The following is an 18,149-nucleotide window of genomic DNA, read 5'->3' as shown; positions in this document are numbered from 1 at the left end:
AAGAGTGGTGCAAGGACAAATGTCCACCTGACTCTCTCAAGTAGATTAAGCACTCACCAAATCCCACTGGCTCTTGTTTACTAAAGTGACAACTCCAAGAAAAAAAATGTGTCCTTTAGCACATTTCCTTACCCACTATACTGCAAGCTCTTTGGTTTCATTGACATCCTAATCTTTAGTTCCTATCATAGGTCATAACCAGTATCTGATCCACAGAAGATACTCAGTAAATATTAAAAGTGAATGAGGTCAGAGTACCGAGAGCTCAGGACAGAAAACAGAGCTATACAATTGAGAGAAGATGGGAGGGAGAAGCAGTGACAGTTTCAAGGAGGAAGCCCATAGTTCTAGAGTACTAAATTCTCCAAACACTTATTCTTTTAACATATATATAGGAAATTTACATCGAACTTACATGTCATACATGGCTACACTAGCATAACTACTGTGATGTAATACAAGGCACAGCATTTTACAGTTCTATAATTGGGAAATTGCCTCTAAAAATCATTCTTACCTCACTGCTTGAAAGGCTCTCTGAAGTCTATCAAGAAATAGAAGGAAAAAAAAAAAAATCAGCAACCAGTTAAGTCTTCTAGATCACTGGAGAATGTTATTATTTCATAGATGGAAATTTTTTTTTCCAAAAAACTTACCTCAGAGGATACACTGAGTTCTTCCTTCTATAAAGAAAATTTAAAAGTTCATTTTAGTGTCTGTAGTGAATTCATTGTTAAACATGATTCCTAATTTTATGCCCTGAATACAGTGCTCTTTTTGTTAAAAAAAAAAAAAAAGTGCATGCCTTTATAGAGACATTAAAAGTGAAATTTTATTATCTTTCATATACTGTAAATTTTAATTGATATATTTCTCTATTGCCTGAATTAAGAGCAGATTTTGGATAGATAACAGAAATGTAGTTATTTTAATTTCTGTTAAACATTTTTGTTATGATTATGAGTAGATTCATGACTATGATTAAGATTATTGCCTATATCTTGTCCTCTGGATGTCTTTGGATAAATACAAGTAGGATTTGGCCCAGTTCTGTAAGGTAAGAGACACATATGCTTGATCAGTTTAATAAAATATAATTTATGCATGCATAAAATTGTGTAACACTCTAGTTATTTGCTGTTTGTCTTTCTTTGTTTCCTTTTGTTACTAAGCATTTGTGTGCTTTTCTTTTAGCAATAGGGGGGACATTGGAATAGAAAGCATTTGTCCCAGCTTTGAGACCCCACAGGAAACTTGAAAATGTAGGTGAATGTAAATGATTTTCATAGACACCAAAAAAAAAAAAAAAAAAATCTGAAAATTTCCATTATTTGTGTGCTAACAATATTGATGATATTATTTTATACATTAGGAAGCTCAACCTCTATATATTATGTTTTTAGGAATTTTCTTCTGTACCTACCTCCCTTGCAAGAGCAAGAGCCACAAGGCAGGTGAGGATAAAGACCTTCATGGCTACCTCGTCCTGTGAATGGGGAAATGAGGAATAGAAATAGAGATATATTTTGTTATTTAGGTAGAGTTAATTTTCCTTTAAAAGAAATTTAAAAAAATAATGTAATAGTATGCCTTTATTTTAAGGAAAAATACTATTAGAAGTTCTATCATGTAACTAGTCAAAAATCTACTTTGGCTCCCTATTCCTAAATATCAAATTCAAACTTCATTATCAGTCATTTAGATGTTTTTAGCTCACAAATGTCCCATCTTTTTATACTTAAAGTTCACTCAGAGTATTATATTTTTATTTCTTAAAGGTAAAAATAAATTATAAAAATTTACAGAAAAATTTATTTGTACATTTTTTTTTTTTTTTTGCTATAAAATATTTACTAAGCACCTTAATTTCCAGACACTTATACTGGGGACAGAGCAGGTCTCAGGCCTGATGGAATCTCAATTCTACTGCAGGGTATTCAGTTTTACTGCTGACCAATCTTTATTTTTAATCTTTCTTTTCATGAGAAGATGCCATTAACATTTAGTTTAATCAAACCTTCTCAGTTCCAATAAGACTGAGATTTTCATTTTAGCATTTCCTGTATTTGTTACATTCTCCAGATAGAAGTTTTCTTGGACAAATAGGTTTCTTTTTTCTTTATTCATACCCACTATGAAGTCTTGATCCTTACATATCTAATGTCTCTTCTCCTGTGTGTTCCAGGACTTTGGAGATCAGACATTATTTTACTTCTTTTCTGTATAAATGTGCTCATTGATATATTGATGATTAAGTCAAAGATTGAATTCTCTTGCCCACTCCCAATCCCTGAGCTGCCTCCTCTTATGAAATAAATGTTAACACTACTTATCAAATGTACTAAATAACCTTTGTGCTTGATTTTCTTGCATTTCACATAACTTATTTCAAAAAGTAATGTTTATGCCATAATACACTTGATAGTTTTCATTTTCAGATTTTTAAACTAAATTTCTTAACTAAAAACAGCTTTTAAAAAATGTTTCTAATTTTCTGCAAAACATCCTTTCCAAAATTTGAAGGCTGAAAATAATTTTTTCAGTGAAAAATATATTTTTAGATTTTTCTGATGGATTGTATGTGATTTGAACTAATTTTACTTTGCCTAAGGCCTCCCAAAATTTCCAAATAATTATAATTGTCAGAGTTCAAAAAAGAATGTTAATATTCTATTATAGAATATGACATGTAAAGTGTATCACATTGCACTTTATATGTTTTATACTCAACATTTTGTATACCAGCTTTTTAAGTCAGAATTTTATGATTGTCTGAAATTATATAAGCTACTCTTCTTCCATTATTTTCTTTGTTTGTTTGTTTTGTTTTTGACGTTGTTCCAAAGTAATTTCTCTCCAATCTAGAATTTTCTTACAAAGTGAGACACTTTCTTTTTAGCTTAATTCTTTATTTTAATGTCTCTATTTTAATATTATTTTGAAATATTATAGGCTAGATGATAAACTGGGAAGTTGAAGGTACTGGACAAGTTTGATGAGTAAACTCTTCTTCTATAGCAATGTTTATAAATATTTAAAGTAATGCATATTTCCAACCACCACCTTTATTTCTTGACTCAATATGCTAACTCTATAAACTATTAGACAAAACTTTCCCAAAAATATGCATTGCCTTATATTATAATTTAAATACATTTGTTTTATGGCTATGATATGTTGAATCAAATTAGAAGAACTAATTAGGAAATCAATCATCAACTGTCTCTTAATACTATTAACTATCCTTATACTTATAAAGATATATGCTATCTTTAAGACACAAATACAGATATATGTAATATATGCATATATGATATACATATATATAACATATATTCGTGTGGTGTGTATTACATTTTCTTTGGACTCATGTAGCCTATAGAGCCATTATAGTCTTTCTAGGTATTCCATCACTTCTAAAAAGTTTTGAAAATAGGTTCAGCACTACCTTAAATACCTTTATTTCCCAAACTGTATTTTAATCAATTACATTCTTTCCAAAGTACAACCTAGTGTGCAATAAAAATAAGGAGGGGATACTCAAAATTTACACCTGAAGTTCTTACCTTTTTTCCAAAGTGGAGGACAGGAAGTGAAGGTGGATCTGGGTAGATGATGGTCTGGCTGCTTTTGTGGCTGTATATATACTATGTTTAATGACATGCAAATTTTGTGGTTTGAAATAAATTCAACAGTGAACTTCAATTCCAAGAAGTCCACATGATTCGAAAATGATTTCAGTCCATTATCTGTCCCCAGAAATTCTGGGGAGCATTGTAACAAAGGAGTAATTCACAAGCTGATAAAGGAAACTTCTCCAGGAAATGCAGTTGCTCATTAACAATGACTGGAGCACAGTGATACTCTTCTATAGTCCCCAAGTTATTGTGGACCCATTATATATCTTTTGGTATAGTGGGGCCTTAAGATCTCAGTCATGGGGCAATTTTACGTGAACACCAGAGATACACAGGGCTTCACAATTTCATGGTATCTTGAGCAGTTAGTGCTCTACTGCAGTGGAGAAACCAACAAGGTAACAAATCTATGGTGACATTGTCAATTTTGTGGGGCAAACTGTTTATCACCCAGGGGCACCTGATTTAGGAAAATATAATTCAATTCAAGCCAATATTTTTGAACAAGAGAAATAAACCTTCCTCTGTAGTGAAACAAATCAGAGAAGGAATGTGGATGGCTGGTATAGGCAAAGTCCTCAGTACAACTGCCATGAAATTTTTGAAAAATCTCAGGGAGATTTTATTTTTCTATTTCTGATTTAATCATTAAAATAATAACCATAGCTACCTTTTCTTTAGTATTAACCCTATTCTAGGCCCTAGGGTTAAGTACTTTGTAGATCTTACTTGTAAAATCATCCCCAAAACATCACAAATTAGCAATTCTTTCCTTAACTGCAAAAGGTTAAGTAATGTCCTCAAAATCATATTCTTTATTAATAAAAAAGATGCCATTTACATTTAGATGTGTCTGACTACGTGTGATTCTACATGGTCACATGTAAGTCCCAGATGTTTTAACCTTTCTGAAATTTTGTTTTAAAGTTAACTATCAATAAAGCATTTTGGCTTCAATATGCAGAATTTAATTATGGCTAGTAGAAAAGTAGGACATCTGTGCTGAATGTAGGCAGGGAAGTTTGTCATTAAAGAGCCACTACTTTAGTTATACCTTAAAATATGAGTAACATTTTGAGATGTGATTGAATGGCAATTCAATATTTTGATTGAAGGATATAAACTTGAAGAGCAATATACCAACCTTAAAGGATACATAGAAGATGTAGAGTACAAGTTGCTATTGCAGATAATTGATGCAGTCATAGCATGGATGCTTATGAATTCCAGGTGTAGTGTGACACAATTCACCAGAAACAGAAAAACCTATTAGATATTTGAAATAAAAAAGAATTATGTAATGGTTTGTATTTTATGACTTTGTGTCAATAACCAAAGATGGGAATTGTATGATGTTATTATAGTAGTTGAGTACAGATATTTGGATGACCTCAAGTAGGAATGGTATTGGACCTCTTACACAACAGAAAGGTAAACACTAAAATATGAGAAATGTGAAAACTTAGGAATCTTAATGAATTAACTATGCCAGGATGATTAAAAAGTTAACCATGTCATAAACCAAGATATGAAAAGAAGCTGAAATTGGAAAGGGAATATTAAATTAATCTTGTATATGATGTTTGAAGTATCCAGAAGGTGTTATAAATTAAATTTTATATTCAAGGGAGAAATAAAAAGTACAACTGAAGAAATTACTTTACCTCAAAAGAGTAAATAAAATCCACTAGGGAAAGACACAAATAAGAATATAAATCACCAAGAATAAAATTCAAATATCCCCAGGAAAAAACAGAGTATCCAAAAGAGAGAACAGAGTCAATTTCTCATTCTCTTCTCCTTGATACTTTGCATTGCTAGAAGAATCAAGTGGGGTCAAGAGTACAATAACAGTGGATGTACAGTGGGATGGAAATAATTCAGAGATTTTGGACATGGGTGACATTGTCAATTTAAGTATTGAAATGTACTCTAAATGATTAAGAAGTAATCTGTGAATAATTAAAAGTAACACATGTATCCTGCTTTTCTGAAAAATTTAGAGGAAGAAGTAAGGAAAATTATAGACCATGAGGTCATTTGCATAGGGACAATTGGAATCATAGAAAGGTGACTTTAAGATAGGGAAGGTTTGTAACTTAAAGAGGCCAATGGGGAAATAGTTGAAACACAATAAAGAAGTGGGAATAAATCTATGGCATGAGTTTCTCCAGTAATACCAGAGTCATAGTAAAAAATAAGACCTATACAACATGTACCAGTTTTCCTAAGACAAGAGAAAATGAGAAAGAGATGAGTAACTATACTGCATATTTTAAGATATAAGGTAGAGAAATTGAAGTTAAATGGGTCTTAATTTTCTGGTTCTATGGAACATGGGCTTCTCAAATGAAATGTGGGGAAGTAGTTATTTGCTTTGTGATTTCTCAGTGAAATAAGCCAGGCACAAAAACAAAAAACACTGCATGATTTCACTTATCTGTGCAAACCTAGAAAAGGTTGCATATATAAAAATGGAGTAGAATGATGTTTATCAAGGTTTGTGGGGGGATAAAAGGGAATGGAAATGCAAAGTTGCAATTGTATGAATTAGTCTAGAGATCTAATGTACAACATGAGGGCTCTGTTCAATAATATATTATTATATCATGGAAGCTTTCTGAGAGTAGACTTTAGTTGCCCTTATCTCAAGAGAAAAAATGATGACTATGTGAGATACTTTTCATGTTAATTGGTTTGACTATAGCTATCATTTCTCTGTGTGTGTCTGTGGGTATCAAGATGTATTTCACTATGTATGTGTGTGTTGGATGCCTTAAATATATGTAATATGATAGTGGATATTCATGATGAATGTGAAAATAAAATAAACTGAAAGATTCACAAGCACCAGTTATGACCTATATGAAACTAGATACCAGTTTTGTTTTTACCCAAGTACATGTATGGCAAGATGATTTAATAATAACATATCAAATACTAAAAAAAGTATTGAATGACTAGAGATGGTTAAAAAAAATTTAAAGCAAAGAATAGGCCTATTGAGAGTGAATAATCTCAAGAAGCTATTTATCATATAGGAATTTCAACATTAGATATGAGAATTTCTGGACAATGTTTAGTTAGATCCTAGAAATACTATGCATATAAGTTATTGGAGGAAAAGAATGGCATATATTCCATATTAAATGTCTGTGTTTTGCCAGGCATTTCCCTGGTTACCCAGAATGCAATAACAAAGGAAAGTCAAGGAGGTCAAACAAAACCTTGATGGGAAAACAGGAGAACCTACTTGTTGGGAAAAGTAACGAATATTTTAATAAATCTATAATAAGTTAAATGGGTGAAGGGGAATAGCTTGTTAGGTGATGGATAGGAGAAGAGAAGAAAGGCTCAAAAAAGCCACAAGTCCTGAGACGAATCCTGATGTCTGATGAAGAGTCCGACCTGTGGGAGGAAGAGAATTCTCCACTAAAAATGAGGGTAAACAGGAGCCTTGGATGTGAGAAACAGCTCATTCAAGCTACATCAGACAGTAAATCTGGGCCATGAAGTGCAAAAAGGAGCAGATGGATGTGAGAACAGAGAAAGAGGAAAAGGTCAGACAAGAATGTGAAAAGCACACCGTGCTCCAAAGGAACATGCATGGTGTTCTCTGCATAGTAAGGATCTGTGGAAGGGTTTAGGAAGGACACTAACATTTAGATAAAGATTGCTTCTAGAGAACAAATACTATTGGTACAGTTTTATTAAAATGGGACTTTCTAGGTTTGGGGCTCCTGTGTATTGCTTGTTTGTTTGTTTGCAGTGAGTAAATGATTTCCCCTTAAGAACAGAAGATGGTGTCAAGAAAGAAAACTGAAGTCCAGAGAGAAGCAAGGTCTTAGCTGAAGTACCACAGTACAGAGTGACAGGGGCCTTGCTTTATGAACATTTACAAAAACAGGCTCCAAGTTTCTTTGCCTATTTAGTGATGGACGTTCATAAAAGTTTCTAGTTGCCTGTGTGTGATGCTACTCATTTTTAAAACACTCTCTTCTACCCACTGCCTGTGACAAATAAATGTTCTTTTAAAGTAAGAAAGCATAGTATAGGCCTAATTAGTGATTCTTATTCATAACATATCTTGCATTCAGGCATGATAGATCTATAGGGAAGGGGGACACTCCAAGTAGTCATAAACATTTTATATTGCTTAGAAAAATCAAGTAATTGTCTAGTGTACATTATAATTGTTCATCTGACATCCATTCTAAGACTATGTTCACCTTGAGCCCAGGAGGAAGCTAGGAAAAGAAATGATGGAATGAGTCCAATGTCCTAAGTCAGTTGGGAAAGGCCCTGGCTGCCTGGAGTGCCTTTGTGCATTAGCTCTGGGTTGCCAAGGCCACAGGCAACAAAGTGGGGTTTCTAAGAAAACAAACAAAAAGCAAGCCTCCCTTACCCACCCAACATTTCCTTTTTATTTCTCAGAAGAATGCTTTACATATTGTGCAATCAATACAGCATTTCCTTGGGACTCTTACCAATTTTGAATTACATTCATCAGTATTCTTACAGATTTGATCAGGACAGAAAAGTAGGCAAAAGGATAATTGAGGAAAGTGCTAACAATATACTAGAGTAAGGAACATGCCCAGTGAAGAATTGAAGAAACAGAGATTCATGATATGACCAAGTGCCAGGATCTTGGCAAGCCTCCGAACACAAGGTCAGGTAGGGACTAAGTGCCATGTGGAGCAAGCCCAGCTTTTAAAACTTTAGAGTTGCAAGTCCAGCTTTTAAAACACAAGAGTAGTCCTTTTCAGAGTGTAAAATGAGAATTGTACTGACTGAAATTTTATGACAGCCCAGATGAGGAGCAAGATATAATCAATGCAAAAGATCCTAGAACTACTTGTCATTAATAGAATTTGTTCAGCAAAAACTCTTTCCAATATTGAGTGAGAGATCTGAGGCACACATGAGATTTGAGTGAAGCATAAAGGTAATAGCTGAAACTGTGTAAATAATACAAAGAAGAGAGCAGATAGGAGTTCAATCCCCAGTGACCTCTCCAACAACAACAACAAAAACAGATAAGGAGTAACATAAAGGCAACAAAAATATTCAGAAAACAAAACCCAGAAGAGACCCTGGATATCATCCATATGTTGCTCAACAGATATTATAGAGAAGTGGGTAGACTTTAGATCTGAAAATTTACATTATTTGCCAAGATAGAATAGTTATTTATAGATAGAGCTGGTATACTGACGATGTAGCTTAGTGGTAGAGCACTTGCCTAGTACGTGCAAAGCCTTCAGATCAGTCCCCAATAGAGCCAGAGATACAGTGGTATTAGAAACCTTTGTTTCTTGCATAATAGCCAAGGAACTATTTATTAGCCTCACCAAACTATGGGGGTAATGAAGGAAAATAAAATAAACAAATTGTATTGATATATATGATGCTTCAAATTTATAAATATAATCAAGTGACAAATTATTATATAGAGAGGGATATATAGCTTAATAATCCTCACATAAATGAAATATTTAATTCCTATCATGATATTATGTAAATACAATAAAATGACATCTAATTAGAAATGTATCTATTAAAATTTATTTATAAAGGTAATCAAGAACCACAGAAAAGCAAAAATGTTTTCTAAGTGGGCATCCTGGAAGCACAGAGCCCAAGATGCTGACTCACAGGACATTTTCATCAGATCTTAATCACTTTTGCTTTTCATATAATTATAAATAATTCTTACTCCAATTCAAGATACATTTCTGGAGCACATACTATATGCCAAACCAAGATTTATCAACCTTGTCTCTACTGGCATTTCAGGCAAAATAATTCTTTATTGAAAGGTTTGTCCTATTCATTGTGGAATATATCTGAGCAACTCTGGCCTCTACCACCAAAGCTCCACTAGCAACAATACACATCTAGCCATTAGAACCAAATATGTATGGAGAAAATTCCTATGTTCCCTGGTGGCAGGAGATCCCCAGAATTAGGTCAACTGTACTAGATGATACAAAAGATTACACAATGATAAAAATATAAAGATCATCTGGTCCTTGCTAATAAAAAATTATAAATATGAAATAACAGAATAATATGTTCAGTGATTTCAGTACTCTACAATCTTGATGTCATGCTTCCTACTCTTCTATGCAATAGGCCCCCTTTAACATCCCAAATAGAAAATTATTTGATCCCACCAGAACTCAGCTCCTTCCAACGATTTATCATTTTTTCAATGCCCTTATTGTCTATGTGTTATACCTTTTTGCTCACTTGGAATTTTATGGTAATCATTGTTATTGTGCCTTGTATTATATGTTCCATTTTCCAAGACTCCTATTAAATATTCAAAGCAATAATACCCCTTCTTCCATCTTCATGTTCAACAACAGAGGACTTTACTTCTTATTTTACTGAGAAATTGGAAGCAATCAGAAATTTTGAAAGTTTGTGTCCTCATCTCTCCACCACCTATGTCTTTTCCATATTGTCTCTGCCACACATGAGGACTTATTTCTGCTCTCAGCAGAGCCAAACACTATACTTGCACACTAGAAACCACCCCCTTAACAACTCATGGACACTACTTTGCATTACACTGTCCTCGTTTCCTCTGTACAGTTTATCATGGACCTACCCATCATAAAACAATACTCCCGCTTCCCATCACTTTTCGTTGGTAGTATTTCCCAGTTCTCTCTAACTCTTTGCAGGAGTGGTAAAAGCGATTCCCTCAAAGTTGCCCATACCTGATAGCTCTAATTTCTCTCCTGCAACTTTTTTCTTCTGATTTTCACAGCTACCAGCCCACAAAATTCTTGTCAAGGCCAAAACTGACGTATAGTTTTCTAAATCTAATAATCATTTTTTTATATTTCTCTTATTTGCCCTATCACCAATGATTGACATATATGACACTACTCAGTTTTCCTTTTCTTCCTACAGCTCTGGCTGCTCTTTCTTAGACTCACTGTTAATTTCTCCTCATCTACAAAATATGTGATGGAAAATTAGTGTACGAGAATCAGTTCCTGGATTTATCTTTTTTGTCTATATTAACTTCCCTATTGAAGTATCCAAGATCATGGTTCTAAATTATCATGGTCATGACTTCTGAATTTATATCTAAATCTATCCTCTACCCTGAATCTTCACTTCTGTCTTCAGTAGGTTAATCACATGTCTTCTTAGAGGACTTGCTAAGTAATCATGATGTTCACATATCCAACATGAGTCTCTTAACAATCCCACAAAACCTGGCCTTTTAGTTCTACTTCTCTCCTATTCCTTTCTCTCACACCACATACCTTATCTATTAGCAGACACCTTTGGCTCCATTTTTGAATGATATCCAAATCTGACACTTTCACAACCTTCGTTACCACTACGTGATTCAAGTCACCATTAACAATTGTTTGGATTATAGGAAGAGTCTCCTAAATGGTTTCACTGATTCTTCCTTTCAGTTTATCCTTACATGTAAGGAGAGTGATGTTCTTGAATGCAGTTTACAATTTTAATGTTTCTCTTCTCTACATCCAAAGATTTCCCATCACTCCCAGATTAAAATTCAAGGCCCTTGAAAAGACCTAAAATACCTCACGTGGTTAAGCCTCCTTTTGCTCCTCTGACCTCACATTCTATACTTTCTTTCTGTTTCTCTGAGAACTCTGGCCTTTTTGCTCTCCTTCCGTGAGTACAGTAGACAAGCTGCTACTTGGGAACTTTCCATTTGCTGTTTCCTCACTGCGAAATTCTTTTCCTGGATTAAAAACATGAACCACCCCCCTCAGGTCTTTTCTGTGAGGCTCCCTGGGCATGTTACCCAACACTTCTGACATTTCCTCCCTCACTTCTTTTACTACTTTTTCATCCTACTGGATGATTTAGCCTATAATACAATCTAATACTATACTTTTGTCACATTTTATTATGATTTTTTTGTTTCTGTGTACATTGTCTGTAATGTATATAAGATTATAAGTGTTTTGAGAGCTATAACCTAAGAACACAACATATTTGGTTAAAGTTTACATAAGTTCACATTGTTTATTTACTTTATTAGATAATTTAAATAACTGGGTTTTTATAGTATCAGGGATTAAACCCAGGGTCTCATGCATGCTAGACAAAGGGTTCTATCACTGAGCTACACTGAGCCCCAGATAAAGGTGTTTTGAATGAGTGAATGAATGTATGCATTAAATTAGCTAAAATAGTATCAGTACAAATACTCTACTCCTGGACACACTGGGGGAACAAAGACTATACCTTTGTGATGGTCAGAGGACAGTTTCCCAGGAATGTCCAAATTTCAACTTATTTTTGAAGAATATGTAGAATTCAGGAGTCAGAGATTATAAAGGAACACAGGCCTTGTCAGGAGGTATATGGGGAAAGACATGAAGTCATGACTATACAGGATGTTTTTAAAAAAAAAGTTGTGGACGAGGCATAATGAGAGGCAATAATTCAGGCCAAAGGTATTTCCCAGGAAAAGTATGAATGGTCTTGAATGTCCTACTGATACCTTGGATTATACCCCATGAATGATAGAAAGCCATCAAAATGTATTTGTGTTCTAAAATGACTTGTCATGTCTGTTTTTGAAAAAAAATACTAAGAGTAGCCTGGATAATGAATTAGAAAAATCCAAGCAAGGAGTAGAAAAACTAATCAGGAAATAAGTAAAATTAGACAGGAAAGTAATAATGATATGAACTAGTACCAATTAAGTTGAATGCAAAATTCAAGCAGTAGCAGAATTCACAAATGCATATCTTATCTTTTCTTATCTTTTTTTGTTTTGTTTTGTTTTGTTTTTGTTTTTACTATGCTTCTGATAATAAAGATTAAGAGATAACTGGACCCAGTTTTAGAGAGAGAATTATGGACTGGTATTTATAGTAGAGAAAGGAGAAAATGGATAATTTGTCTATGCTAAAGAAGATCAGGGGAAATTAAGTAAAGATACCAGAGAGAAGAAGGGTATAGACTTAGAAGAAGTATTAACAGTAGGTCTACAAAAGACCAATGACTGATCAGAGGAGAACTTCCTGATGGTTAGAGGAGTGAGCAAGTATGATTGCCAAACCCCAAACTAATTCATGGGAATGCAAAGAAGAAGACAGATTTCATGTTTTCAGGGGACAGAGATTTTTAAAAAGGTCCCTTAAAACAGATTTATGGACAGTATCAAAGGATATATAAATATCAAAATGGTAAAAATGCAGTTTTAGCAAAAATAATTCCACATCACTTTAAGCTAATCAGTGACTATAAATAGCATATATAATAGTTAACCTTTAATGCTCCAGGGACTGCTAACACATGGCATACGTTTTATAAATCTTTCTGAACAAAAGTATATTCTTTTCAAACATATTAATGGTCAAAGGTTAACTTTCATGGTGCGCACCTATAATCCCAGAAACTCTAGAGGTGGAGGCAGGAGGATCATGAGTTCAAAGCCAGCCTCAGCAACTTAGCAAGGCCCTAAGCAACTCAGTAAGACCCTGTCTTTAAATAAAATAAAAAAAGGGCTGGAGATGTGGCTCAGTGGTTAAGTGTCCTTGATTCAGTCCCCAGTACAAAAAAAAAAAAAAAAAATTGACTAGAGCTGAATATATACTGCTTCTTTTACCTCAAGTTTATACTATCCAGGAAGCCACAATCCATACTTTATCTTACCACATCCATCGCCAGCTCTATTTTACTCATGTAAGTTATTTGCCTGGCACTACAGTTATTTAAATTTCTGCTTTCTAATTTATTATGCAACAATATTATTATATAGATTGTTGTTAAATTTTGCAAAGGCACACATAAATAGAAATGGTAGGGAGAGAAAAAGAGAGAGAGAGAGAGAGAAAGTTAGAGTCCTTATATTACAGATTCGAAAACTGAATGCAAATATTGTTTTCTCAATTTACAGTGCTAATAGGTAGTGGAACTGGTTCTGTTATGTCATTACTATTCAGGAAGACAAAGTTTTGTATTCAATACATGTTGCCAAACTCTTAGGCTCTTCATCCATTCTTTATTTCTCTTTTTAAATGAAAATGATTTGACATATTTATGTGGTACAAAGTGATATTTCAATATAAAATGATTGAAGTAGAATACTTAGCATATCCATCATTACCATCATTTATTATTTCTCTGTGGTGAGAACATTCAAAAACCTCTTTTCTAGTTATTTTGAAATTGTATTATGATTAACTACAATCACCCTATTATGCAACAGAACACCAGAATTTATTCCTCCTGTCTCTGCAATTTTGTTCTCATTGATCAACCTTAGTCAATAGTCAGTGTGCCAATAATGGTTTTCATATTATCTTCTAAAAAAAACTAAACAAAATAAAATAGCCCAAGATGATTTAACATTTTAATGGAGTAGGGGAAAAATGGGCCTGTATGGGGAGCTGGGATTGTTTTATCAAGTTCAGGTTCACATCTAACACTATTTAGTAGTAATTTTAAATCTAAGGATTATTGTTAATCTCTATTTCTTGTTGAATTTATTTGGAAACAAGGTACAATAATTTTTTTTTGTCTTTCACTTTAAAACAATACCTAAGCTAATGTGTTATTTCAATTAAAATTATTTGCAAAAAATATATATCTTCTTGGAAAAATTCAAATCTTTTGCAAGCAAACACCTTTTTAGCCATGATTTTTAACAGAAATTTTTTAAAATTAAAAAAAAAGGTTTGTTTTCACTGCATTACAGGTTTCAAAAAGACAGTGATCATGTCCCTAGCACCAGCCCTGCATATTTCCCAGTATATAGCAGCAACCCAATTCTACACTTTTTAACTGAAATATGCAAATTGTACATTTTTATGGAGTACCATGTGATGTTTCCATGAATACATATATTGTGTAATGTTCAAATAAAGGTACACTTATCTATGTCCTCTAACAATGATCATCTATTTAAGGTGCAAAGATTCAAATTTCTTTCTTCTAGCTTTAATAAAGAAATGATAATATGATAAAATGATAATATTTATGTGATAATATAAATATATTATCATTAAACACAGTTACTCTACTGTAAAATAGAACACCAGAACTAAATTTCCCTATCTAACTTAGCTTAATATATAAAAATTATTTAGCAAAGCAAATCCTAAACCAGACATTTAACTATTTATATTTGCACATCCTCTAGTTTGCCTTAAGTATGGGGCACAGACACATTTTAATTCTATTTGGGGGAAACAAACAAACAAAAAACATTGTCTTTCTGAAATAAATAATGATTTTCAACAAAATAGATTCTGAATGATGATACACTATTATTTACTTTAATGGTTGAGAATAATTTGATTTTCCTTGATTCCTTTTATCCAAGCTGAATATGGAAAAGAATGTAGCTTAAAGTATGTGTTGATTTCCATGAAAACTCACACTTTTCCATCTCATTGTTCTCACATTTAAGATGAAATGACTCCAGGAGTTTAGTTCTACACATCTCTCACAGGAAATTGGTAATCGTGATGGGAATTTGATTTAATTCCTTGAGTTTTTAGGGGCTCATGTTACTCATTGGAAGTCATGTGTCAAGTGATATTAGATTAAAAGAAAAAGATTTTACTATTCCTAGGAAAAATTGTATAAAACTCCTCTTTCTTTCTATGGGTTGAATAATCCATTATTAAAAACTGAAATCAGATGAGTGTCTCGTATTATCTGAGGGCCTCTACAAACCTAGCTAAGGGTGAACCACCCATGTTTTTCCCAAGTCCATGGAGAACACCTGGAAGGGAGGATGGTCTCTTGGGTAAGTGGGAGAGTGGGAAGGAGGGTAGACAGGGTACCTTGGCTGTTTAGCAAGGCTACATCAGCACAACTGCTAGTGGCAGCTGTCTGGACACTTCAAAAGTCCCTGGAAGACCAAGGTACATAGCGCCCTTCAGCGGGGGGTGGAGGGGGATCCATGCTGACTGAGCTCTTTCTTCAAGGAAATGCAGCAGGGTGGCAACCTGCTCACTCCCCAAATGGGTTTAGGAACTATAAGGACTAACGTCCTCTCTAGCAGTGAATGTCTTGCCTCAAGTGCCTCCGACTTGAAAGGGGATTGCCAGGGAACTTCTGATTACTCTTTCTCTGATGAGTAGGGTCTTTTTGGTTCAAGGGAGACCTTGAGACAAAAGGGTCAAAGCTGTGTATATCTACCCCTTTATGTGGCCACTTATACCTCTATGATCTGAAACAATTCTACCAGATTCCCATCGCACTTGGTACTCTGCTTCATTGCTTCATTCACATAGGTGTTATTTTCTCTTTTCCGTCTTTGTTTTGTTATGTTTTGTTGAGTGAAGGACACCAGGCACATTGAGTCAGTTATCTTGATTTCCCATATTATTCGATGGATCATATTAATGTGATATCCTCAAAATTCTCCTTCCTACCATAGGAAATGGAGGATAAAAATGATACCAAATTAATCATTACAAAAGGAGAAATGCAGGATTTGGGATAAACAGATTACTAAAGATCATTACAGTTTTAAGAGACAGTCAAGAGTGAGATGGAATGACTCTATGAAAGTTGAAAGTAAAAAAATTCTTTTCTCTATAGTATTCAAAAATTGGCAAAGGAGCACAGTGGAGATTTAAACACGTTTGGAGTGGTTGACTGCAAACAGTAGTGCCACATGTATTAATGAACCAGAAGAGTGTCAATAAATAGTAAACACCTAAATACTTTATCAGTTTATCTTCTTTTAAATTTCTTCTTCTTCGTTTTTTTGTTTTGTTTTGTTTTGTTTTGTTTTAACTAGAGATTGAACCTAGGGGTTCTTAACCACTGAGTCACATCTCCAGCGCTTCTTATTTTTTATTTTGAGACAGGGTTTCACTAAGTTGCTTAGACCCTTGCTTAGTTTCTGAGGCTGGCCTCCACCTTGCATTCCTCCTGCCTCAACCTCCCAATAAACTGAGATTACAGGCCTGCACCACCACACAAGGCTCAACATATAAAAAATGAAAACCTAACTAAAAGTTTGAAACACAATCATATAACTGACATATAAGGTCTTACCTACTATCTTTATTCATCTACACTTTTTTGTTTGTTTGTTATTGGTACCGGGGATTGAACTCAGGGGCACTCAGCCACTGAGCCACACCCCGAGCCCTATTTTGTATTTTATTTAGAGATAGGGTCTCACTGAGTTGCTCAGCACCTTGCCATTGCTGAGGCTGCCTTTGAATTCTTGATCCTCCTGTCTCAGCCTCCTGAGTCGCTGGGATTACATTTGGTTTAGTGATCTAAGCTTTTAATGACACTTACTGTGAAACACTTGCTGGGTGTGATTGTGCACACCTGTAATCCCAGTGATTCAGGAGGCTGAAGCAGGAGGATCACAAATTTCAGGCCAGTCTCAGCAATTTAGCAAGACCCAGTCTCAAATTAAAAAATAAAAAGGGCTGGGGCTGTAGGTCAGTGGTAAAGAAACTCTAGGTTCTAGGTTCATTTCCAGTACCAAAAATATCTTAAATCTTTCATTTTCACTTTCTTTTGTGTACATGCAGGAAAAGTATAGCCATGTGCTTCATGCACCATATTAACCATTCTCATATCACTAAAACATCTGCATCCATGTTCATATATCAACCCATAGTCTTACACTGATACTGAGGAACCACAAAGATAAACTGTCATTATACATCCAGTTCATGAAACATTTATCTCTAGTCATGTAATAGTCAACTGCAGAAAACAATCTACTTATTTTGGGACATAAAATTCAGTTCACTTGGTACTACTATTTTAAAGTATTCATTCTCACCCTTCTATGAAGGAATCTATAGCTCGTCTAATCTCTCTCTCGAGTTTATGAATTGAGGTGACTCTCATGTTTGTTCAAAGACATTTTTGCTCTGTTCCTTGTTTTTCATTTCCGCCATCATTTTTAAAGAATTGTTTTCATGAGGTCTTTCTGGAACAGTAGATATAGTTCAGTGATATAGTTCTTGTTTAGCATACTCAAGGCCCCTGAAAAAGAAAATTTTCCTCCTAATAAAGATTATGGTGATAAAAATAATAATTATAATGCCTAATGTTTATATGTAGTATCACTTATACACATTCTCATTTAATACAGCTCCAACTATTATGATAACACCTTCCAGATGAGAAAACTGTAGTTTCATGACATTGAGCTACTTCAAAGTCTACCACAGTCTTTGTTCATGGGCAATTAACCTTTCCTTCTTGTAATTTGGTCTCCCTTTACTTCCATGATATACAAATTGCCTGAAAATGCTCCCTTCATTCACTATTATTTTCCTTCTCTGAGATTTTCATGAGCTTCTCTATTTTCTCTCACATATTACATTGAATAATATAGGGCATCTGCTTGGCCTACTGTGCTTCTGACTTGACACATCTTTCTTGTATTATATCTTCTATTGTCAAAGTTTTGAATAAATCAATAAGCTAAATTCCAAATCTAGACTTCCAGTGTGCACCCTACTCTCCTCAGCTGAAACTCATACGATAAGTTTCTGTCTC

At 34.1% G+C, this 18,149-nt stretch overlaps 1 protein-coding gene across 1 annotated transcript in view; it reads right to left on the bottom strand.

The window, feature by feature from the left end:
• The window catches only part of CSN2 (casein beta), a gene marked incomplete at both ends in the record, with an annotated part of 84,138 nt that extends 82,664 nt beyond the window's left edge, over positions 1–1,474 (bottom strand). Inside the window, 3 exons of the mRNA XM_079153975.1 lie at positions 518–544; positions 657–683; positions 1,424–1,474. Coding sequence (XP_079010101.1) covers positions 518–544; positions 657–683; positions 1,424–1,474 — 105 coding nt within the window. The remainder of the gene's footprint in view (positions 1–517; positions 545–656; positions 684–1,423) is intronic.
• Positions 1,475–18,149: the final 16,675 nt, after the last annotated feature.

Source organism: Sciurus vulgaris, assembly GCF_902686455.1.
Source record: "Sciurus vulgaris genome assembly, chromosome: 9".
Lineage (NCBI taxonomy): Eukaryota > Metazoa > Chordata > Mammalia > Rodentia > Sciuridae > Sciurus > Sciurus vulgaris.
This window is presented reverse-complemented; position numbering and strand designations above follow the sequence as displayed.